The sequence below is a fragment of the Musa acuminata genome, chromosome BXJ2-9 (assembly GCF_036884655.1).
Source record: "Musa acuminata AAA Group cultivar baxijiao chromosome BXJ2-9, Cavendish_Baxijiao_AAA, whole genome shotgun sequence".
Classification (NCBI taxonomy): Eukaryota; Viridiplantae; Streptophyta; class Magnoliopsida; order Zingiberales; family Musaceae; genus Musa; species Musa acuminata.
In genome coordinates, this window is record NC_088346.1 from 43929428 (window position 1) to 43952775 (window position 23348).

At 37.9% G+C, this 23348-nt stretch overlaps 4 protein-coding genes across 4 annotated transcripts; 2 read left to right on the forward strand and 2 right to left on the reverse strand.

Annotated features, from left to right (window-relative positions):
• Positions 1-562: 562 nt before the first annotated feature.
• On the reverse strand, positions 563-3367 carry LOC103998749 (uncharacterized). The gene is made up of 2 exons (XM_009420316.3): positions 2174-3367; positions 563-861 (listed from the first exon to the last, which is right to left on the reverse strand). Exon 1 carries the CDS (start codon positions 3338-3340, stop codon positions 2186-2188), a length of 1155 nt encoding a protein of 384 aa, XP_009418591.2. The 5' UTR covers positions 3341-3367; the 3' UTR covers positions 563-861; positions 2174-2185.
• A 620-nt stretch (positions 3368-3987) lies between these two features.
• Positions 3988-8908, forward strand: LOC135623533 (uncharacterized). The gene is made up of 3 exons (XM_065126606.1): positions 3988-4539; positions 5274-5701; positions 8222-8908. Exons 1-3 carry the CDS (start codon positions 4375-4377, stop codon positions 8658-8660), a joined length of 1032 nt encoding a protein of 343 aa, XP_064982678.1. The 5' UTR covers positions 3988-4374; the 3' UTR covers positions 8661-8908.
• A 1200-nt stretch (positions 8909-10108) lies between these two features.
• LOC135623534 (DNA-directed RNA polymerases II, IV and V subunit 8B-like) lies at positions 10109-14688 on the forward strand. The gene is made up of 5 exons (XM_065126607.1): positions 10109-10243; positions 12268-12382; positions 12943-13100; positions 13371-13468; positions 14401-14688. Exons 2-5 carry the CDS (start codon positions 12310-12312, stop codon positions 14510-14512), a joined length of 441 nt encoding a protein of 146 aa, XP_064982679.1. The 5' UTR covers positions 10109-10243; positions 12268-12309; the 3' UTR covers positions 14513-14688.
• A 1586-nt stretch (positions 14689-16274) lies between these two features.
• On the reverse strand, positions 16275-21396 carry LOC108953763 (probable transcription factor KAN2). The gene is made up of 6 exons (XM_018831225.2): positions 20527-21396; positions 20360-20436; positions 18155-18200; positions 17898-18036; positions 16529-16592; positions 16275-16388 (listed from the first exon to the last, which is right to left on the reverse strand). Exons 1-6 carry the CDS (start codon positions 21104-21106, stop codon positions 16275-16277), a joined length of 1020 nt encoding a protein of 339 aa, XP_018686770.2. The 5' UTR covers positions 21107-21396.
• Between the last annotated feature and the right edge of the window lie 1952 nt (positions 21397-23348).

Genomic DNA, 23348 nt, shown 5'->3' on the forward strand with positions numbered 1-23348 from the left:
ATTAAAGGAATAAACAAAAGGAAAACACTTACTTTGAAGATACATCTCCATATCTCCTGCTTTTGCAAAATATGCTTCTCCAATTCCTGCTATCTATATCTTCTATTTTTGAGACAATTGAGAGCAATTTAAAGAGAAGCAAAACCATCATTAACATTTACTGAGTCACAATCCATTTCCCATAAATGTGAATAATAACCAAATGATACTGACAAAGAACAAGTGGCTCTCTTATGCCACAAGAACAGTTTGGTGAAGAGAAGAATTGTCCTGCTACCATTTGTATAGAAATAGATATAGAAGATGGTGATCCAATATTTCATACTGTCTGAATTTGAAAAAATTATGGGCATAAAAGTTCCCATATACAATTGTGTGTGTCTATGATACAGGCAGTAAGAACAAGTCATGCATGATTGATTAAGCAAGAAAAATTAGGCACTCCAAGACACAGAAACATTTGCTACAGGAAGAACCAACACACAATGAATGGAAAAATTATTTGTTAAATGCACGTGTAATTAGCGACTAAAAATTATATTAAAAAGAAGAAAAAAAAACATCGAATGAAGTTTGCGAAGCTTATAACTGTTGAAGTCTTGGTATTGTAACAGACATAAAATACTAAAATTGGGCCTAAATTATGTAAAATGCTTTCACTGTGCCAGATATTATAAAAAAAGGTGAACTTGAACATATTATGATAGCACATACTAGTCCCATTTGGTCCCCTTGCTTCCTTCTCTCAATGTTAGTGTTGATACAGCAGAGTGCTTTCACCGTTGTTGTTCTATTTGCATTCTACGCATGTCACCAATCCACCAAAAATTCCCTTTGCTCCACTGCAATCTTGATGACACCCTAAGGGAAAAATCAGTGTTGCGTAAGGGAAAGAACACTTTATCATTCTCATTAATGCTACAAAGTCAAGAGAAAGGATAAACTAGTTTGCATAAGTGACAGAAACGCTTCAACATTAGCAAATCCAGCAACAAAATGAAATTGGATGACCATAATTCCCTATGCTTGCTAATACCTGTACAGAAAATTCTCCTTTTTTTTATCAGCATAAAGGACAACACAACATGTAAAGTAATATGCTAAATTAATTAAACAAAGATCTGCATGAACAAAGACTATTCATAATATAAGTGCAACGCTTAAGACTTGCAATTGCTCCAGCATATGTGTCTTTAATTCCATAACTATCAATGTGTATCTATTCCATATGCCTTGCCACTATTGCTATCACCAATTTTATGTCTCAACATTGATCGTCCTCTCCATAGCCAAGATCTGGAAGCTTGGAAAGAGAGGAGGAAACTAAAGAAAAACATAAAGTTTAAATCTTCTACATCTTTAGACTAGTCATTAAATGAGAAATGACCATGGCTATGATATCACCACTATACCTCTTAACCACACATCAAAACAAATGACACAAGCACTCCAACCTGATCAAAGCAGAGAAAGAAAAATCTATAAAAAAAAAACAATACAAGATGCCATTTGGTAATAGAGTTCTTCTACTAACACATTATGGTGGCATCACCTGAAGAATTGAATTTTTTGTGGAGAAAACTTAATTAATGGAACACATGGATTACATTGCACAAATTATCACATAGGAACCATGCATGAGTATAACAGCTCTTTTTAATTGAATATGATAAAGCTCTCATTTAAGCATAAATTGAGGAAATCATTATGAATGTGTCCCGCATTTCGTATGCACAGCTCTTAACCTTCTTTTCTTGGAACTGGGATAAACAGTGAATCAAATCAATCAAAAAAATGTAAATTTCTCTAGTTGGAAGTAAATCCAACATTCCAACATATATAAAAAAAACATTTGTTAAGATGGTCTATCTTGTCACACAACTTATGCAATTAAAGAAAAATAGAAATGACCAGCATTAAGCAATATAAAACAAGAGTATAGAAAGAAATGTCACTTGTATGCGTGCTCATTCTATTTACAAATTATTGCTTAGAATCAACAAGCAACCTGTAAAAACATGTTTTACAATAACAACGGTAGAATAGAACTAATAACAATTTTTGAAGAACCAAAGCATCTTAAATAAAAAAAAACATTGATGTTAATACGAAAGAAGCAGAAAAAAAAAAGAAGCAAGAATCCAATTGCAATTTTAAGAACATGAAGGCATACCTATCAAAGGGATCAATACAACATACTCGGATAAACCCAAAAGGGCGAAGGCCACATCGAAACGCATTGGTTATCAAAATACAGAGGAGATTCTGGATCAGTAGTATCAATAGAAGTGTCGTCCAATGAGAACACATGCCAACGACCACGTCCATGTCCTGCATAATAGATGCAATTGCTCCGTCCTCCCCACCTGCCTGGGCAAGCACACGATGCAGGGCATCTGCCTGACTCCTCAATGAACAATGCCCAATCTCCCAAACCATCCACCTTCACCCATGTTGGCTGTCCCGACAAGTCCAAGCGGTACACTTCAAACTTCAGATGCATAATTTGCCCTGCAGGGATGACCTGCACCAGCATGAGCTCGCCACCACACTCAACCAGCTGCTGAGTGAAGCCAATATTCATGCCCGAGTAAATGCTTCGCCCAGCCCACTGCACTGCCATCTGTTTGATGCTAAAATAAGGCGAGAACTGGAGAACGCGAAGCCTTTCGGCACTGTCCAACGCAAAAACGTGGTCTTTGAAAGCCACTACACGTTCCATGTGAACATCAAGCGGTGTGAATGAGCATTCTTCCCATTTACTGTCTCCAATCCGCCACCGCAGAAGGTTCCCGTTAGCACTCAAGAGGAGATTGGAGCCGGGAGAGGACAGAGAACCAGTTAGGGCTCCGTAGTGGAAACGCCAGCCATCGCTGGGGAGGTCCGGCGAACGGAGCTCGTCGCCAGTGAAGATGTCAGCGAGGATGGCACGACGGCCCTTGCAGAAGATGAGGTGGCCATAGGAACAGCCAAGGAGGAAAAGGTTGAGGGACCCGGAGGAAACCATGGAGCGGGAGGGCGCGAAGGGTGCGGCTGGGCAGAGGAGGTCGCAACGGCGGGGGGAAATCTGGTGGTAGCGGCGGGACCGGCGGTGGAAGGGGCCAACGAACGGGCGACAGAGGAGAGGGGGACAACTACCGGTGGCCGAGGACAGGGAGGGGCGGGAGACGGCGCGCCAGGTGCGACAGACGGAGGCGACGGCGAAGCGGTCGCGGAGGGAGGGGAGGCGGTCGACGACGGAAAGAAGAAGCGGGTCGAGAAGGTCAGCCCATTTTCCGGCAGAGGCGGAGGGCGAGCGGCACCGCCGCTTATTTCTATCGCTGCGAGATCTATCCCTCATCGTCGTCGAATTCCGAGAGGCGTAGAAGCGGCCAATTCCAACGGGTTTAATAGTGTTTTTTCTGGCAACAGAAAAATGTTTTTTTAATCTTTTATTCAGTGAAAACACTTCTAATGTTGACAAATTTTCAATTTCCCCCCTGATAAGTTCAAAAAATAAATTCGCTCGCTTTGCATCTGTTTGCGCTTTTTACATTTTAGCCATTGTCTTGTTTTATATATTGATTTGGTTCTCTCTTCACAATGTTTTTTATATTTAAGCCCTTGTTTTGTTTGGTGATTACTTAGAGAAGAAATCGTGTCTTCTAAGTTACTCATCGACGGCGTCCACCTCCCGCACTCACGAAGGGCCCCACAGTGATTTCGTCTGAGTCGAGAACCGGTGCAAAACTGGTGGTGTCGTTTGGACGTCACTATATTTTCCTTGTTCGTTTCTCGAAACAGCGGTGGCATTTCTACCTGCCCGCGTATCCCCATGTCGTTACCAGCGCTGTGATTGGAAATATGGAGGTTCCGGAATGAGGGACGTCACTGACTGCACATGTTGGGTACGTTTGGGGGTACGGGAATTCCCCGTCACGTAGATACTGGTTTCATGGTTGCCTCAGACTCTGATCTCTTTTAACGAATTCTTGTTCTCTTGCTACATTCGTGCCTACGCCAACGCGTTGGAGGCGACGGCCATCTGCTCTGCCTATTCCCTCCCAATGCACTCCAATCCCCGGTTTCCATCCTTAAATTCGACTCCTATGTTCCTTAATCCGAAACTAATCGAAAGATTTCGGGATCTATTCACGTCCGTGGCAAAAGTTTCGGTTCTTTTGGGTTGATTACATCCCGACGCTTGAAGAGATCCGCAAAGTTGGTGCATTTTTCCTGTTCTTGCGAAGAAGTAATCGGAATCCACCGGATCGGCGCTGAAAGGAGGGATTTTTGGGAGCACCAAGCGGGAATTAGAGAGATTGAAGTGGAGGGTGCCGTTTGTTTTGGTATTGGTGTTGCCTGTTCGTGGGTTTGTTCGATGCTCGGATCGAAATGGGCGTGGATTACTACAACATATTGAAGGTGAATCGCAATGCCACCGATGATGACCTCAGGAAGTCGTACCGGCGGCTGGCAATGCGGTGGCACCCCGACAAGAACCCTAGCAATAAGAAGGAGGCGGAGGCCAAATTCAAGCAGATGTCCGAGGCCTACGAGGCAAGTCTCTTTAGTTAGCTCTGACATGATGAGGATATCTTTTAGAAGAACGATGTAATTTTTATTGGTCTTTTGAATGTCTCATTTGTTTTCCATGTTAGAATTTATTATCCTTGAATCAAATTTCTGAAACTGGATATTGTATAGAAAATTTGATTTATTACTGAGAACGGTTTTAGATTGTGCTGAATTCTTTCTTCATGGCCCTTTTTGTGAATTATATGTTCACTGATAACAGATTCTTTTTGGCTGCATTAATTTCATGGCTAGGAAAGTAGAATTTCAATTAAACTTGCTTTATTCTTAATCATATAGTACCGTTACCTCAAATAACCTGATAGATAAATCTTGATTATCTCTTTGTTGCATTTTGTACATTCTCCTTTCTGGTTTGATTTAAATGGTTTTTCTTCAAGGGTTCTGAATTCATTAAATCTGGGGGAAAGAAGTAAATATCAAATTACAAAGCAAAATAGGCAAATTGAAATGAAAGTAGTGAAGCAAAAGTTTTGATTACTCTTTCTCTTTGCTTCTTTTTTATCCCACGTGGAACTGAGTTTTGCAATCTTTGATGCTGTCTTTATTTTTCCAAGATGCATCTTTTACATATTTGAATACTTTAGTCAATAGTATTTTCTGTTGGTTGAAGGAAGAAATAGGTCTTAGGCATTGAGATCATTTAGAGTGATAGAAATTGTGTCAAACTTTCTGATATTTCAACACTGTTGGTCCAGGTACTAAGTGATCCTCATAAACGGGCAATATATGATCAGCATGGTGAAGAGGGCTTGAAGGGCATGCCCCCTCCTGGTTCACAAAGTGCAGCATCTAATGGCTCGAGTGGTCCTAGTAACTTCCAGTTTAATCCTCGGGATGCTGAAGATATCTTTGCTGAAATTTTTGGGAGCAGCAGCCCTTTTGGTTTTGAGTCTATGAACCGTTCAAAGTCCGTGAGGTTCCAAAAAGATGGAAGTGGAACTTTTGGTGGCTTTGGTAGGACAGATAGCACCTACAGGTCATATGCTGAGGGAGCTGGTCCTAGTGGCAGCCAGACACGGAAAGCACCAGTTGTGGAGAACCATCTGGTGTGCAGCCTTGAAGATCTCTACATGGGATCAAAAAGAAAGATGAAGATATCTAGAAATGTCTCACGACCCAATGGGTATTAGCACTTCTTCTCAAATTATTAAATTGAATGTTTTTGTGGCTTATTGGATTCACATGTTGCTGACTTCCTTAGCACATTTGAGCCACTTAAGTATTTAGAGTGGACCAATGCATGCATAGGGTAAACTGCTTCATGAATTTATGATTGAACTGAACAAAGCATCATATTGCAATCTTTTTCCCTTTTCCATTTCTACTATACATGACTGTATCCCAGCTAGGAAACGGAACAATCTGTCTGTTTGCCTAGTATTTTTACAGTTTGCAGTTGAGTTCTGCACTGTTTTGCAGGTTTTTCAATCTATCATCTGAAGTTTGAAATGCTTTCTGGTTACTTTCTGATTCAAGAAGCTGGCAAAAATTTAGATAAGAAAGATAGCTGATTAGTATTTTCATTGTAAAGGACATTTTCTGTGCCTAAATGTGAAATATATAAATTGACTGATAAATAAACTAAATCCTAATGTAGAAAAACCACTTCTCTGCATCATTGGTCATGAACAATGATTTTCGAAGTCGCTTTGGTTCTTATCCAGCTGATGCCATTCAGCTGTTTAGTTACTTTTCTGGTTGTACTGATTTTATGTTGTGGATGTTATCAGTATAGCTTTCAGCAATGGTAGTTGGTCATGGTTCTTATAGAGTCAAATGAAGTTTTTGTTCTGGGGTAAACAAAACTTCACCTGTTTCAAATTCTCTTGGTTGAAGAAGATTAGATGATGAATCTTGTAGTTTTAACATCAATTTATGAATTAATGCTTATTGAACCAATGAGTTTACTGCTTTTTGTCCATGCTTTATGTTGAGGCATCTGAGGTACATATTGATCATACAGGGTTAATTTTGAAATGGTTACTTATGAATTATTAGTATGGAGTTTTCTTGAAATGGTTTTAAATCAGTGGCTTAATAATAGGGAACTTTCCTTCTTTCTTATCTTTCTTTCTTTCTCCCTTTTCAGAGTTATACAGATTAATTGCTAGCATCTGTCTTATTTTTGTTCTCCCCTTTATCTGTTGATGAATCACCTGATTTAAGTGTTATGTTCTTTGACTTGGATTATTTAATCGACTTTTTATGACTCCTGTGTGTTCATCAGTAAACCTCAATCAACATATATGGTGACTTTAAAGTTTAAACACCTTTTTTTGGTCCTAATTAGCTAGCATATTTGACAAATATTGTATAAAATATATATTGATCCCTTTAAGGCAATTTTTTAACTCCTAATTTTTGCATGTGAATTCATTAACCATGTAATCACTTTTTCCATTTAAATCTATATATTTTGATATCTGGTACTTGAATGTCCATTTAGAAACAAATGACATCCTATGATCTAAATCTATATATTCTGATATCATAATAAAGAACAAATGACATCCTATGGATCACCAGTTGCATCCCTACTTGTGCATGCTAAATAAAGAAATATCATTTTTAACACATTCTTAACCCAACAAATATTTTATTATGCAACTATCTAGACTGCTTTCTAGTAATACTCTTGTGGACAATCTCAGTTACTTCGAACTTTTGCCGAAGGTTTTATATATCTTTCATCTTCTACAATTGGCATTCTTAGCAAAACATTTGAGTACCTGTGACTGCTGCCTTTTCAACCTTATATGGCTTGTTGCGTCAATACATGTGTTTGTTTAATGTTCAGAATTTCTTAGTACATGATATCTTTCACCATGCTGTGTGGTGTTTCAAATAACCAATAGCTTTGTTATTTTATTCTTTTGACTAAAATCTGTCCTTAATGACCCATAAACTGTTTCCATTAGTTGTGATAGGCTTTCTAAACTTGTTAAAAATGATGACTGTTCCGAAAGATAATTTCATTACCTTTTCTGGGAGACTTTGAAGTTTCTCCTTGGATATGAAAGAGGGTGAAGCGTTGTTGACTTTAATATGTTTTATTAATTTGGACCAGTTAATCGTGTTAGGCATATAGAGTGAGGTTTCTTAGTTCCGTCTGATGTGCATGTAGATATATCTCCACGGTCAGAATCTGGATATGTTTTACTGTTTTATTGTGTTTGGTCTCTAGTTGTTTACCTGTTCATGCTTAGTCTTATCTTGCTTGGAATACCAAACATCGTTTGGCTTTACCCTACCTTAGTCGCAGTTTTCATTTTCCATTGTTTTTTCTCCTTCCTATTACAAGTTGTCTTTTTGTCTCATGGCATTTATAATGGCGTTGAAGATATTTTTGATTGTTTTAATTTGTCATCAAGTAGATGTATATACTTCTGTCTGCTGAATTATAGCTTATAAACTTGAATATGATATGCTATATCTCCAGATAGTACCATTTCTTGATACGAACAACTGTTTATAAAGATATTGTCACCATAGCCAATACTAATGTCATCTCAGAACATTTTATGTTGTTAGAAACAAAATTTTGGAAAAATAACATATTGATACAGCACTTCTGGAGTTTGTTAAATTGGACGATAGAATTCTCTGACCGTGTTTCCATTTATTTGTCATGTTCAACAATTAGACGATTGGTGCCAGAAACAGAGATCTTAACAATTGAAATCAAGCCTGGATGGAAAAAAGGCACCAAGATAACTTTTCCTGGCAAAGGCAACGAGCAAGTGAACCAACTCCCAGCAGACCTTGTCTTTATCATTGATGAGAAGCCGCATGATGTGTACAAGAGAGATGGTAGTGATCTCATTGTTCACCAAGAGATCTCACTGGTCGATGCGCTCGCAGGGACCACAATAAACCTCACAACCCTCGACGGGCGTGATTTGGCAATCAATGTGAGTAATGTAGTGTACCCTGGCCATCAACTTATTATCACAGAGGAAGGGATGCCAATCGCGAAGGAGCCAGGGAAGAAGGGCAACTTAATTATCAAGTTTGATGTGAAGTTCCCATCTAGGTTGACGCCGCAGCAGCAGGCAGATATCAGACGTGTTCTGGGAGCTTGATCACAAAAAATACAAGATGTTTTCTTTGCAGAAAAGGCTTTCATCGCCAATCTCCAAACAATCTACCAAATTCTTGGTTCTTTTTTGTTTATGGAAGTTGAACTTATGTTCTTCGTTAGGTTATCAATCTCTGTTATCTTTGTAACCCCTTGTTAAGGCAACAGTAGATGTTGTTGGTAAAAGCTTATCCTATGTTGATGTTTTTGACTGCATTACAAGAACTGTATCGGTTTTAACCTTCTGCTTCACTGTTGGTTTCATGATTGATCATGCAGCATGAATAAGTATCGTGCTGTGTAGATTATGGCAATCACGGTAGATTTTGCATATCGGATGCTTGGATCCAGGAAACCATATTGATTTTGAACTCTCCTGTCATGGCAAATATCCTTGGCCTTTTTTCTGAAAGAGTAAAACAGGTTTCGTGAGAAGTTAATGGTCATGTGGAATCAAGCTGCCAAAAGTATCATTTTTCAAAGGAATGTTTATGATCATTTTTTAGGGATTTGGCTGTTCAATATTTCTAGTTGAAGGAATGGTGAGATGGATACAGAAAATGTAACATGTAGTAGTTTTACTGTCTCTGATAGACAAATTAAGCATATCAATGCTATGAAACTATATTGGAATATGGTCAAAACCCCATATACACCTTGTTCCTGTTGACAGACTTCTGCTAATTGATGGATGAGTAACTTCACATTGCAATTGATAAAAGATATTTAGTCTATATTGGTTAAAACGTAAGGAATTAAGGATTTATAAATCCGTCAGGTCACCATTCATATCAATGACAACCATATTATGATTTATCATATTAACGCTAAAAGGAATGTTTCGAGCAATTAGCTCCCCTATAGGGGGGATCACTGATAAAAACATTTAGTCTTACATTGATTTAGAAATAGAGAAATCAATGACTCGTAAGTCTATGGAGCAATCCTTAATTTTAGATATACCTTTTGGAGCTCATGTCATATCTTCTAAGTGAACTATTCTTTATGAGCTTATCGTACCAATAACGATAAAACGTGACTTATCAACGGAAGGTTGCAGTAGTAATTCACAGTAATCGAGAATTGGATTAATTACTGAAGTCTTTCAAGTCATTTTAAATCTGATTTCGGTATCTATTTGTCTATATATCTTATCGTTTCAAACCTGATTAATGGATGGATAGATTAATTATACTACTTAAGCGGGTCGGATTGGTGTGGTTCCCCGAAAAGACCGATCCGTTAGACCGCACCGAAGACGGTATTGGGCCTGGACTGATGTATCAACCGGTCCACTTCGCTTAGCCTAACCGATGACTCCGTTAGCTTAGCCCAATTCCTGTCTTGTGATTGGTGACAATCCACGGGGCCCATAGGGCCCAAAGGTAGCCCACTTTGTTCACCAATCAAAGGAAGGCACGTTGGTTCCATTAAATAGAGATAAGTAAAGGTATTTTATGCTGCTTTAACGTAAGACGAATCCCTCTGGCTCGACGGTCTCTCGGCCGCCGCTCGTGTCGCGACCATCTCCATCGGCGGCGACGAACGCCGGGCGGTCATCCGCGGCGGTTCTTCTCCAGCCTCCAGGTTCTCTTTTTATCCCTTGTGTCTGTTGTTGGTAAGCGTGTTGAGGTTAGGGTTTCCGTCCGACTCCGTCATATTCCTGTGGATCTTTTTCTTTAATTTGGTGGATTTTCGATCCTCTTTAAAGGTTTTGCTTGGTTGTTTGACTACTGGGATCTTGGATATTGGCCTGATGGCTGATGAAATTAATAGTTATACGTGTTTGAGATCATTATCAGCGTTACAGACCGCAGTAAGAGGAAGATCATGGTTTCTGTTAAATAGTTGATCTTGTTTGACCGACAGTGTCATGTAAATGCTGCTTGATATACAACAGTGCTTTTTCCTAAGCATTCTTGTGCAAGATCAAGATGTGTGATTGTATGCTACATTTGATTAATTGTTTTGTTTCTGTTGTTTACTAGTAGAGCAGCGGTGACATGTTAACAGAATTGCAACGAAATTAGAGTTTGGGTTGAGGGTCAAGGCATGAGCAACTAGCCTGTCACTTGTGTTCAGTCTGTGTTTCTATACAACCCAACCTGGTGCAACCCGCCTGAGTTGCATCCCCATGCCAAAAGGGGATTAAGCATCAATTTTCTGAAAGTTAAGCTTGTTTGCTTAGTAACAACAACAAAACCGTAAGACCCAACTATTTGGGATCGGCTGCGTGGATTTTTTGCTGCTATTGAGATATGTAAGAAGTCATAAAACTTGTTTGCTTGTGTCACAGAATAGTAATAAGTCAAGCTGCATATGCTGCTGAGATTAACCAAAATTGTGCCGTGGTCGATCATGGGTCTGGTACCAGTGAGACCTTGGGGGGTTAATGTTTGCTTTCAGCCTGTATGGTATAAGTCATATTTACCACATGTGTGATCATGTTTTAGGACTTTTCTGACCACATACGTGCAATAACTTATTAATTCTATGTAGAATACAACCATATAGCCTTGTGTGAAGCAATCATATGACGTTGTATGGATATGAAGTTACATATATGACTCCACAGGTCACGTTTTGGAGTATTGATTCTCCCTATTCTCGTGTAAGCTTCTTTTGATCCTAAATGGAATTGTACCTAATTCTGTTGGAGTCTTTGGTGGACTTGGGAAGTGATGCTAGTACTGGTGGTGGATGGCGATGACAAATTTATTTTCTTTTAGTACCCTTCTTTTTTTCTTTCTCTATTTCTTTTCCTAGCAGGTCATTAATATCGTTTAGCCTTGTTTTTTTATGTATGATATGCATCTTTGAACCCTTCAAATGAAGTCAATTTGTTTTTTCGATATGGCAGATCTAACTGAGTGGTTTTTTCGATATCTTTACCTTCTCTTAGCTTTCTGATTGTCTATTTATACATTTTCTTTTTTCGTTTATATTCTTCTCTCTTTTGTTTTCTCCTTGTTGTCAAACACAGAGAACACATTATAGGAAATAAGTTCAGTAGACTTTAATGATAGAAAGGGGCTGTTTGTACTCGAATATTTTTTCAATTTGCTTCTTAAAACTTAGAGAAATGAATTGTAGATCATTGCAAGGGAGGTTGGTAATGCAAACTGTATTTAGTTGCTTATTTGAACATAAGAAATGACAAATTTTGCTTGCATGCATTTTTATATCAAGGTTCTTGTGTATGTTTATTTTTGTATTTTTCAGTCATGTGATGGTGTAATTCTGCTGCTTATCACTTCTCTGGTGATCTTTCTCTTTAGATTCTTATCTTGCTCCAGTTGAAGTACCTAGTTGGTCACGTGCTAATGCAATTTTGTTACTTAATACTTCTCTAGTGTAAATATTATTGTGGATAATTATCTTGCTCTAGCTGATGTATATAAAGCTACTAATGAGAGGGTGGATGCTTATTATATGACATAGTGTTTTCACTTTTTTATTGTTCATCTTTTTGAAGAGGAATAGGTGGAATATTTGATGGATTGAAGAAATTTACTTGCTAATAATATTATTGTTATCATAAATGTTCTCTTTAACATTTTTTGGAGGGGTAGCTAAGGTTAATATGATGTAAACTTCTTGTCTTAAAACAGATTTGTGTTTGTGGTGCTTGCTGAGACCAGTCTTTGAGAATCATGGTTGAGCTTCTTTTCGAGGACATCTTCACTTTGACGAGACTGGATCCAGATGGTAAAAAGTTTGATAAAGGTATGATACATTCTTTCACCATTGTCATATGTATTGAAATACATTTTCAAACTTGATAGAACCAGTGTTGCAATGTTCTTTAAAGTCATAACAGAGAAGTTCATACGGCTGGATTCTCGTCAAATGCTATGATGTGTTGATCTGTTTAGCCAAAACTTAAGCGTATTATCACAAAACTTAATATGAGATTGGACATAGTGGTGCCAGAGTATGGCCTGGTATGCATAGTTTGTAGATTTCCATACTGACATCTGGGCTGTACTATGTAGGTGTTCTTTGCTATAGTTTGTTTGTTCAGTTTTCCATGCATTTGGTGTTGCCTGAGAATAGAATAGATCTAGGAAGAAAAGGCTCCAACTAGTTCTTATTTTCAACTAACTTCTTGATTCATTTTTTATTCTTGTATTTAACTTAATCACTTTACATTGAGATATATTCAATTTGTTATATGATAGTTATTTCCAGTTTGTTGATCCGATATTTTTATTTAATGCTTCTATAGTTACTTTTCATTGGCATTCTAATTCAAGTTGAGGCTAATTTTTCTTTTTTTTATCTAGTTTCTCGGATTGAAGCACGCAGTGAACAGTTCGATATGTATATGCAGCTAGATGTAAACACTGAAATTTATCCACTTAATGTTGGGGATAAATTCACCATGGTTTTGACTCCAACTCTCAGTCTGGATGGAACCCCTGATTCAGGCTACTTTACGCAGGTATAAGGTTGTTCTGTTATTTGTGTTCATTTGGTTGGTTGAACATTGAAATATTAGAAAAGTGCATCTAGATATTTGATTATCATCTGTAGCCATCCTGAGAAACTTCCTTTCACCTAATTTATCATGTATCTACAATTTATTTGCACGTGCTAAGTTGGAATCTGGTTGAAGAAACATCTTCGGTTGAAGCTGAACATTTTTGATAGAGTTGGATTTTCCTTCCCATCATTTCACTTTAGATTCTTAGCAACAAGTATTCGTCCTCAGGCTGGAAGAAAGTCTCTTGCAGACAAGTTTGAGTATGTTATGCATGGGAAGCTGTATAAGATTTCAGAAGAGGCTTCTGGAGGACCTAATGTTAAAGTGTATGTTTCTTTCTCAGATCATTCCATCTTTTTCCCCATTCTCATAGATTGAAGAAAATTTCTAGTTATCAAGGTTGCATATCTTTTTGTTATATTTGTTTTCTACAACAATATATTTGTTTTCTATAACAATTCTGGTGGTAAGTATGAAAATTAAAAGCACTAGTGTTTTAAGTGCTTTAAGGTCTTAACATTGGTAATTTGGTGAAAAATGTGACAGAAGTTGTTTCCTTTATTGTTTCTTTTTTTGTGTTAATGTCATGGCATTTCACGCATCAATTATTCTGTAATATGCCATGCAAAATCTTTGATAAAATTTGGCAAATCTTCCAGGGTTATGCAGTTGGAGACTTTATTACATGAGAATTCTGTCTAAGCATTTATAGACATACGATATTCATCTCACAAATCTTTTGAAGTGTGGATTGTTTTCTTTGGAATTTGGCTGTAAATTTTACTCTTGGACTAACTTCATATTCTTCTTGGTACTAATAGTTCAGAAGATAATCCCTCTCTCTCTCTCTCTCTCTCTCTCATCTTCTTCCCTGGTTCATGCTTATTTGAATTATTTTTGTTAACTTTATGCTCATGGAGTTTATTAGAACATTCTCATGGGTAGGTGAACCTGATTCACCAAGCAGATTATTTTGTTAATTGAATTCAACTGATGGTGATCTTCTTAAAGCTGCCAATGGATTTTTTTAGTACTCTCATGTTCTTGGCAATGAGCATCTTAATTCCACTGTTAGATATGCTGAATCAAGATGTTGCCTTTTCTTCTTGTTATGGAATAGCTACAAGTATTGAAATGGTTGAAATGAATGTATATTATGGCAGGAGGCAGTATTAAGTTTGAGAACTGGTTTGAATTTTTGATTGATGGTTCTGTGTATGGTGGTTCTCATATTATTTTCTTGTTCTTCTTCATGCAGTGAAATATATGCTTCTTTTGGTGGACTGTTGATGATGCTCAAGGGGGATCCCTCCAATGCAGCTCAGTTCGAGTTGGACCAGAGGCTGTTTCTTCTTATGAGGAAAGTGTAAATCTTACCTCAAATTACTCTTGTATTAAGGATGAACACCTTTAGATTTGGAGAACTCGAAAACTCTAGGAGACAAAGGGACTTAACCTATCGACTTCGGAACACTTGAATGATGCAAGCTTTGTTTGCTGTGTTGCCTCTTATATGGACTTGTTATGAATGTAGATCTTTTGGAAAGCTGGTTCCTTCTTCCTGTGTTCTTTGCCTCTTATAAGGGTTGCGACATTGTACCGACAACAGCCTATCGAGTTTTTTGATCGTAATTGGTATAGTTAAAGTTTTTACCAGCCTAAGCTAGTTGGCATACAATATGCAGGTGCCCGAGGTGGATTGAGCTGAGATATCGGTTATCCGATGGGATTTTCTTCGGAGGCATTCAAGGTAACGAATGCTCTAAAGCTAATGAAACCCTAGAAAAAGAAAGAAAATTTGTTTATCTAGAGACAAGGTTTCTTTTTATTTGTCCCTATCAGAGGTGTGGTGGATGATCATCTCCATGATTTCCCTTAGCCATCCTTACTGCATCTCATCTCATCTCATGACTTAAACCTCTGGTTCAGCTCACCTCAGCTTATCCATGGGGCTTCAATCTCTGGTTCACATAATTAGGAGCTATGAAGTGGACAAACATTTGACTTCTTCATCAAGTTGAGATATCAAATCAGCCCATTTTGCCATCCATGACAAGAAAACTATAGGAATAAAAGCTTTTACCCCAAAGGTCACATACGAAATCCTTCATTGAGATGGGAGATCAAATGGCTACAACTCATGCAAAGCTTACTCTTTAAGTACACACACTACATACATACCCATCCTTACTGTTTGGATTCTACCATTTGTTTCCAGCTTCAAAAGGTTGTACGTGTCACAAATCAGACAATTTTGTCAATGGTCTTTTTGACTGCCATTACTATAACTTAGTTGACCATGACGCAACACTTTTTAGATAGAGAGAGAGAGAGAGAGAGAGAGAGAGAGAGAGAGAGAGCAACTGAGCACACTTTGTCTATGCTTGCAGGTCATGGGGAAGAGGCAAGAAGATGCCGGAAGGAGTGGGGAAAGCAAGGAATCAATGAGGGGTCACTTCAGGGAAAGTGGAGCACGCACTCCCTCTCTTTTGTTTGTCTTCATCCCAGCGAAGAAAAAGGGGGAGTAAGAAGAGGAGTGAGACCAACACTTTTAAAAGTCTACAGTAAGCAGAGATACAACAATTTTAGCAATCATTCATGTATGATTTGTCCATATATATATATATATGTTTATAAGGCTAAAACTTTAGGCTGATGTAACTAAAAAACATAGCTTGTGCAAACATTGTCCTCATCCTCTGAAATATTATTATCTGCACATAGAAACAGCACCCATGAATGATGGTGAGATACTTGCCATCACAAGAATCTAGTTTCTGAAGCCAAGTAGTGAAGGAATATGCCAATGAAGTCTTATATTACAAGACAAAGTTATTGGAATGTTTCAGATGTTCAATTCACTATAAAGCAGGACATGCCACATGCATGAGGATGAACAAAATCTGGCCTTTTGCACTTCATAAAAGTGGAAGAAGCTTTAATTCCCTTTAGCAATTTGAGGCAATGAAATTTCATGTCAGCCTTAGATATATATGCTTTTGAGGAGATGAACACAGTCTTCATTCCTTTCTTGTGCTTTTGCCCCAATCTTTATCCTTCTCTCCATGTCTTCTTTCTCTCACTCTCTTTCTTTCTTTTCTTGCGCCATCTCTTTTGGACTCAAATCTTGACTTAGTGTGGCCTGCCCAACATGAACTCAAGATTGGGTCTGCCTGGGCTTGCTGTCTCTGAAAACCATGATGAGTTCAAACCACAATGCATTTCCAAGCTCTTAGATTGCATGTCCTGCAGAAGAAAGCAGGAACAATGCACCAATCAACTCCACATGATATCTATTTTTTTTGTCAGTATGCAGTGTTTGCTACTTATCAGGAGATGCTTAATGATTCAAGTATACAATGTGAATGGAAGATCTGAATTGATACCTTAAGGGACTTAGTACTTCCTCTTGTAGCTTCATTTGCTAAGCCATTAGAGTAGCCTTCCCTGCTGCAGACCACAAAAAAGTCTCTACTCATAATACAGTCCAAGCACTAAAATAGTGTGTCATAGAAAGAAGTCCATTGCATCAAATCAGTAATGTACTAAAAGTAATCTTTATGCTACAATTAGCTTCAAAGAGCTTCCATTGGAATTGCAGAGAGTTAGCCCTACTTTTTCTGAGCACTTTGCATGAATTGTAAGGTGAGATGGAAAAGAAGTAAAATGAAAGAGAGCTTCTACTGAAAAGTCCATAAAACTGACTGCTTCTAGGAAGTTGCAGCCATCAAGTGGCAGAAACCTTCTTAGCCCTGTCAATGGTTTTCCTTGAGAGCCATATAAATGACTCAGCTACTCCATCCTTCTCAAGACATGAAGAAGAATCCAAAGTCTCTGGGTTTTTCATTGCAGCAAACCTAAAAAACTGTTCCTCACTGAACTACTCAACCAATGATTTACAGTTTTCAGCTTCCCTATATGGATGCTGGAGCTCAATATTAGAAACAGTCACTCAGTTAATGCTACTTCTCTCTTCCAATTCTTTAATCATGCAGGTTGGAGTTCCAATCTTGGAATCTGCACCACATGACCTACCAGCAAGCAGACAACTCTCACAAGTGTCTCTTTTTACACATCTAAGATCTTTTGAATTGAAATGGATGGTGCCTACAGGCCTGTTTTACACTTCAAAGAAGATCTCAGCATTTTTAGTTCTCTCTCAGCTTTAACAACTCATGTGATTTATTGCTTTGTGGAGTTATAGATGACACACCAGCATTACTGAAAGATGAACTCCAATATCTGCAGATTCTATTATATGACCAAGTTAGAACTAATTGGAATTGCATTGTTCTAGAGTTCAGAAATCAAAATAATTAATTAGAGCCATTTTAAAGATCTGTATGACCTTGTGTTACTTATAGTTTGAAGGAAAAAAAATGGTTGGATTCATGACACTTGCTCTATGAAATCAATTGACACTCTCTGTTAAGGATATGCAGCTGTTCATCTTACACTCTCTCCTATTCCTCAAAGACTTTATGGATTCCTACATATGATATTTTCCTTTTCAGAAAAAAGAACTCAATCCAACAAAAGAATATTTCTTAGAAACCTACTTGAATAACCAAGAAAATATAATGCAGCAGCCACTTATGTACTAAAAAGAATTAAAATTCAAATTAAATTGCCTAATTTTAATTCAATATGTTTGTCTTGATCACAAGGCTGACATTATGATGAAGTATCTCCAAATAGATCAAACAAAATTACTAGTATTTGTCGAATAACCGTTCTGTAGGAAGAAATTTTCACCTGGAAGAACTGTTCCATAAACCAATTTGATTGATTTCATGATGAGTTGACAACTCTGAAGTATGGAGATCATGAATTTTGAGCAATCTTTCATCAGAAATTTCTCCCGACCACTCGTTCTGAAAACCATCGGATCGACCTATAGGACAAAGATAATAAATGAAACCATTATTTAACGAGCAATATTAGTCTTTAAAACATATTGGAATCATTTGAACAAGGTTCTATGTAACATGCCAGAACAAAGTCAAGGTTACCTGAAGCAACTGTTGGTCTCTGAGTGTTCTTCACTGTCCTATACATCTGCAGATACACATCATGATCTTCAACATAATTAGCAAGAACAAAACATGTCATTCATCTTGGTTTTGTTTCCTACTACAACATTTTATCGGTTTAGTCTAAGCTACACAATCTTATTTCTATATTTAGAGAAATTATTTTCGAGACTCGGATTCTAACACTCACAAGTTAGAAATGGGCAATCTCATCATTGCACTAAGGTCCGTCATCGAACCCAAATCTCTTAGAATGAATACCTTAGATTAGCTTTTTTAACCAACTCAAGTATCTTTACATCTTTGAATGATTTGCTCACAAACAAAGATGTTATATTGTTATATGGTGGCTCAGTAGAACACCTGAGTTCCTATATCACAAACTGTAACACAGCATAGAACTAAGTAAAATAGAAGTATAAGATGCTCATGCTAGAGATTTTTGATTTTATGTATCAGATAATTAAGTCTGGTGGAGAGGTTGATGAACAACTGGGTGCTAAACATAACACTGTTTTTTGACAGTACTAATATCAATGTTGTTTGTCAGTACTAATAGTAGGACTCTTCCATACTTGTTGCCAAATCAAGGACAAAAAGAAAGTGTTGTCTATTAAGATGAGATATTTCACAAGCATAAGCCCCACAAGGACTTTGAGGTCTACAATTTGCATAGTCACAGTATGATTAGCATGCTGCAAGAATTAGGTGTGTATCATTGCAGCTGATATCTGTTTTAGATCACAAGAATCATAATCTGGCCATTTATGCATGCTCTTTGAGCTGAATTTATTTATTTTTGATCAAATGTTTTTGCAATAAAATACTATAAAGGATATATAATTTCATGAACTCCTTATCTCTCTTTAGCTCTTTCTGAGCTCTAATGATGCAATTCTCTTGCATTTAGTTGTTAGATTCTTAGCTGCCTTTGGTCATCAAGCTGTCTTTAGTTCACCATTAATTTTCTGATCTAACATTCATGAACTTTGAACTTGTCAGTCTAAAAAATTTCTGTTGTGAAACATCCAGAAATATTTGGAGAATCAACAAAAGCTGATCTTACTTTCTACCCAATTTTTGAATTAGATTTTTGCCCTATATATCAACTGCTTATATCTTTAGGTAAATTCTAAGTAATTTATCTCTTGTCTTTGACTGCTATTAGCTTTATGTAACAATGTTAGTAGTTGTGTTTGTTTAAGAGATATGGCTTTAGCCATTCACATAAATATCTATTTGTCATAATAACATTGTTCATATGAATATTCATAGTTATGATAGTTTTTTGTTTTGTTTTATAGACCAATGAGCAGACATGATATTAATCAGGTCCTCTTCCTCAAGCTATGATCTGTGTGCCATTCAGACAGTGATAAGCAATTGATGCACTCCCTAAACTTGCATACACACAGTGGTATGAAGTGCAGCAATTGCTTATTGCTGCAATCAAAATTTCAAGCACACAAATACTGATCACAAAACTATAGTAATAAGAGCATTACTATGGTCAATAAATTGTCTAATATAAAATTCAATCACTCTGGTTTTATATTTCAGCAGTAGCTATGCATATAAATTACACCATAGGAAATTATTAATATGGTTTTGTAGTTGCATTAACAGAAACTATCATATTATGGTTTCAACAACAGTGGATCAGAAGACTGCATCTTTGTTATGGTGGATCAAAGGACTACAAAAGAAGAAAAAGAAAAAGAAATCCACTACCTACTCATTAAACCACTTCATTCAGCCACTCATTGTTCTTTGTTTTCCTTCATACATCAAAACAATTTATTAGAATGAGTTCAGAACTATCATTTTCTTTTAGTACCAAGTTTGCACTAGAGATGCAAACATGACATGATACTTGCACTATATATGTCTAAACATATAGATCGACAATATATAGGACACATCATGAAGTTTGTGGAAACAAAGGAAGTGTGTAGGTCTCTTTGTTCCAATAGAACTCACATTCTTTGATCAACAGCAGGCAGAGAAAACAAAACAGCAGGAATAATACGACCAAAGAAAACTGAAACAAAGCTGAAAGATGTTGAAAGAAAAAGCTGAGACCGCACTCAACCTACGGGCAAAGGAAACAGTAGAATATATTCCTCTGAAGTGCAACATCAAACACCCATTTTTGAGGCTTGAAGAAATGGAGAGATCCTTTACCTGTAAGTGAGATTTCACGTGAGCCAGTGTCAGATCTTTTACATCCATCAACTCCAGAACGGACTTTGGTGTAGCCCCTAAACACCAGAAGATCACGTTGGGAATAAAGGTAAGATCACTACATCCATCTGAATTGAGATAAGAGGATGAGAAGCTATAGATGATACTTTCATGCCCTCCCAAGAGCTCCACAGCATGCACAAAGCAGGCGTGAAGGGTGGTCGTCCACCGCATCCTTGGAGCTCGCATTCTTCTTTTTATGGGGATCCTTGATGGTGAGTTGCTCGATCTCGACAAGCTTTGTGTCGGTGCAGAGCGATCGAAATCAGTGGAAGAAGAAGACTCATACAGATGCTGCTGCTGCTGCTGATGGTGATGGTGATGGTGATGGTGATGATGGTCTGGTGGCAGTAGAGGAAAGGAAGGTGGGTGCTGGTAGACAGGAACCCCCCTTATGGGCTTCAGCAAGCTAGGGTCTCGGTGGTGCACTTCATGCAGGGGGTCATGGTGGTGGTGGTGGCGGGGTTGTGGATGAAGTAGGAGAGTGTTTTGGCCTGTGATGGTGGAGTCTGTGGCACTGCGGCCTTCTGAAGGGCTCTCAAAGGTCAAGGGTGTGTTCATGTTGCTCTCAGAGGTCATAAACCCTAATTCCATATCTCCGTCTTGCTTTCTCCAATCTGATATCGGCTTGGTGTTTGGGGGGCTTATTCGAAGAGATAGATCAGGCTGTGAAGGAAAAATATCCATCTCTTAGTCAAACTTCAGATCTGAACTTGCTCTAGCTCTTCTTTATCTGCTCGAGATCTTATCCTCCTCTTCCTTGGGTTAATCTTATGAAGGAGATAGCTGTGCCTCTGGTGGCATGAGGGGGATGCGGTTATGGTTTCAGGTCGCAGGTTCTCTTCTGGGAAATGATCATAGGGCTGTAGTAGCAAAATGTATGAGGTAAAGAAGATGCATGCAGTGTTAAAATGGAGGGTGAAACTTATGGATGCAGATGAGTTCAGTGTGAAGAGACAAAGTGTGAGAGAATAACACTTAGCTTGATGGCCACATGAAAGAGAGAGAGAGAGAGAGAGAGAGAGCTTCTGCTCAGATTCCCCTTGTTGTCTGTGTGCTTTCACTTTGTGCAGAGATGATATCTGACTTACAAGTTCTGAACTTTCTGTGTGTTTCTCCAACCAATCATGCTAACCCAAAGAAATGAACACAAGCACAGTTGTCTGTGTTGGTGGTAGCCACTCCATGTAAAGGTTTCTTGTGCTGCATTAGGTTTGGATAAGAGAACACTTCAGTAGGAGTTTTCTCTGAATCCAATTCTCTGTTTCTAAAACACACTAACTGTAGATTACTGGAATTTTCTTCAACCTATTCTTTAATTTTCTGCTAAATGAAGGCTTATTTCCAACTACATGAGAAATATTTTCATTTGCTCCTTATCATCATCTTCAAGACTGTAAACTACACCATGTTCTTCCTCCTTATTTTAGCTTCCTCTCATAAAGACATTTTGATAACTGTTCTAAAGTGTGACATTGATGCATCTAACTCTAATAAATTTGAAGGATAATTCATAAAAATAACAGGTCAAATATATACTTGCAGACAACTTGCTCTTAGGGCACATGTTAAGCATTTTTCCCACTGTATATTGAAATCAATCTCCTGATATATTGTTGCAAAAAGGAGAATCTTAATTTACTGTCTCCTCTCATGCCTACCTTACTTGTTCTTCTTATAGGGCCTATAAATCAAATGCTAAATGCTATGACCTGTTAAGCATTATGACAAGTTCCTGATTGCATGAATGAGTAGTAGGATAAAAGATCTACTCTCCAATCCCAAACTTAACATCATATGATTAGCAATATGCACAGCAAGAACCAACCAAAGGAGGTCTTGTGATCATGGCAGCCATCATGAACAAGAAATTTACTTGGGAGGACCTTCTCATCAAGATTCATTTCTTTTACAGTTGATGGTTTTCTGCAATGGGTAATAAGAGGACATCAAATTCGTACAACCTCTTTCCTGGAGACACTGCAGATGAACCACTCTTCTTTGAATGATCGAGATAATGAGGAAGGTTGACTTTGGAACCTTGTGTTTGTTGTTGTTTCTGCTTCTTAATGATGCAATTCTAATGCCATCTTTCATAGTAAACACAATCATCATCTTCATAAAAAGGAAGTCATTCCAGAAGAGTGAGAAACAAGAAGTAAACAAAGGTTTCTGAATTCAAACTACACTTCCAAAACCATACATATCGAGATTCCACAATATGATAGATGTGGGACAGCAACCGTTCCACAGAAAATTTTGCTGAGGAGAATTAAAAGAGCATAGTTTCATATCTAAAGGATCTTTTGACTCCTTATATGCATATATATATATATACACACACACACTGCAACATCACATGACTTCTTCTTTGTTGTGATATGCTCAATAGGAACTTAGATTCCAACACAGTGACATGTCCCCAAAGCTTGCGATATGGGAATCCCAATGGAGAAAAGACTCTGCACGGTGATAAGAAGAAGCTATAGCTTCATTTGACAGAACATTGGAAACCATCACATGTATACGTGCTTGTGATGTTGTCTGACTGTTTAATCAAATGGGATCCTCTCGAGACACAGACAAGAAACACGAAGTGATGTTTTGTTCTTTTGCTGATCAGATTCATGAGACGTGTTTTGAGAAGAAGGCATTCAAATGCAAGATTGATACTCCTTCTTCTTCTTCATGTTAAGCCTCCTTCAACGAGGCTTACGTACAGAATAGAATCCCATGCAACCATGCAACATTTTCGTCAACCTATTTGATGACTTCGCAAGCATTGTGATCCGAACGATCTCCCATATTAGCATGGAGATGTTTTTGCTTCCATTACGTTAGCCATTTTAGTCTCCTAAGGTTCCAAGTTGACATGAGAGTGTAGAGGGCTCCGAGGTAGTGTCCGGGGTTGGACCATCCGTCACCGTTC

Bases quoted from the DNA above. Each gene is read 5' to 3' on its own strand.
- LOC103998749 (XM_009420316.3), bottom strand. From the start codon at position 3,340: ATGAGGGATAGATCTCGCAGCGATAGAAATAAGCGGCGGTGCCGCTCG.
- LOC135623533 (XM_065126606.1), top strand. From the start codon at position 4,375: ATGGGCGTGGATTACTACAACATATTGAAGGTGAATCGCAATGCCACC. The intron at 4,540-5,273 runs GCAAGTCTCTTT...CTGTTGGTCCAG, and splicing joins AGATGTCCGAGGCCTACGAG to GTACTAAGTGATCCTCATAA. The intron at 5,702-8,221 runs GTATTAGCACTT...TTCAACAATTAG, and splicing joins AATGTCTCACGACCCAATGG to ACGATTGGTGCCAGAAACAG.
- LOC135623534 (XM_065126607.1), top strand. From the start codon at position 12,310: ATGGTTGAGCTTCTTTTCGAGGACATCTTCACTTTGACGAGACTGGAT. The intron at 12,383-12,942 runs GTATGATACATT...TTTTTTATCTAG, and splicing joins TGGTAAAAAGTTTGATAAAG to TTTCTCGGATTGAAGCACGC. The intron at 13,101-13,370 runs GTATAAGGTTGT...ATTCGTCCTCAG, and splicing joins ATTCAGGCTACTTTACGCAG to GCTGGAAGAAAGTCTCTTGC.
- LOC108953763 (XM_018831225.2), bottom strand. From the start codon at position 21,106: ATGGATATTTTTCCTTCACAGCCTGATCTATCTCTTCGAATAAGCCCC. The intron at 20,437-20,526 runs GTATCATCTATA...TCTGGTGTTTAG, and splicing joins GCTCTTGGGAGGGCATGAAA to GGGCTACACCAAAGTCCGTT. The intron at 18,037-18,154 runs GTAACCTTGACT...TTTGTCCTATAG, and splicing joins GAGACCAACAGTTGCTTCAG to GTCGATCCGATGGTTTTCAG.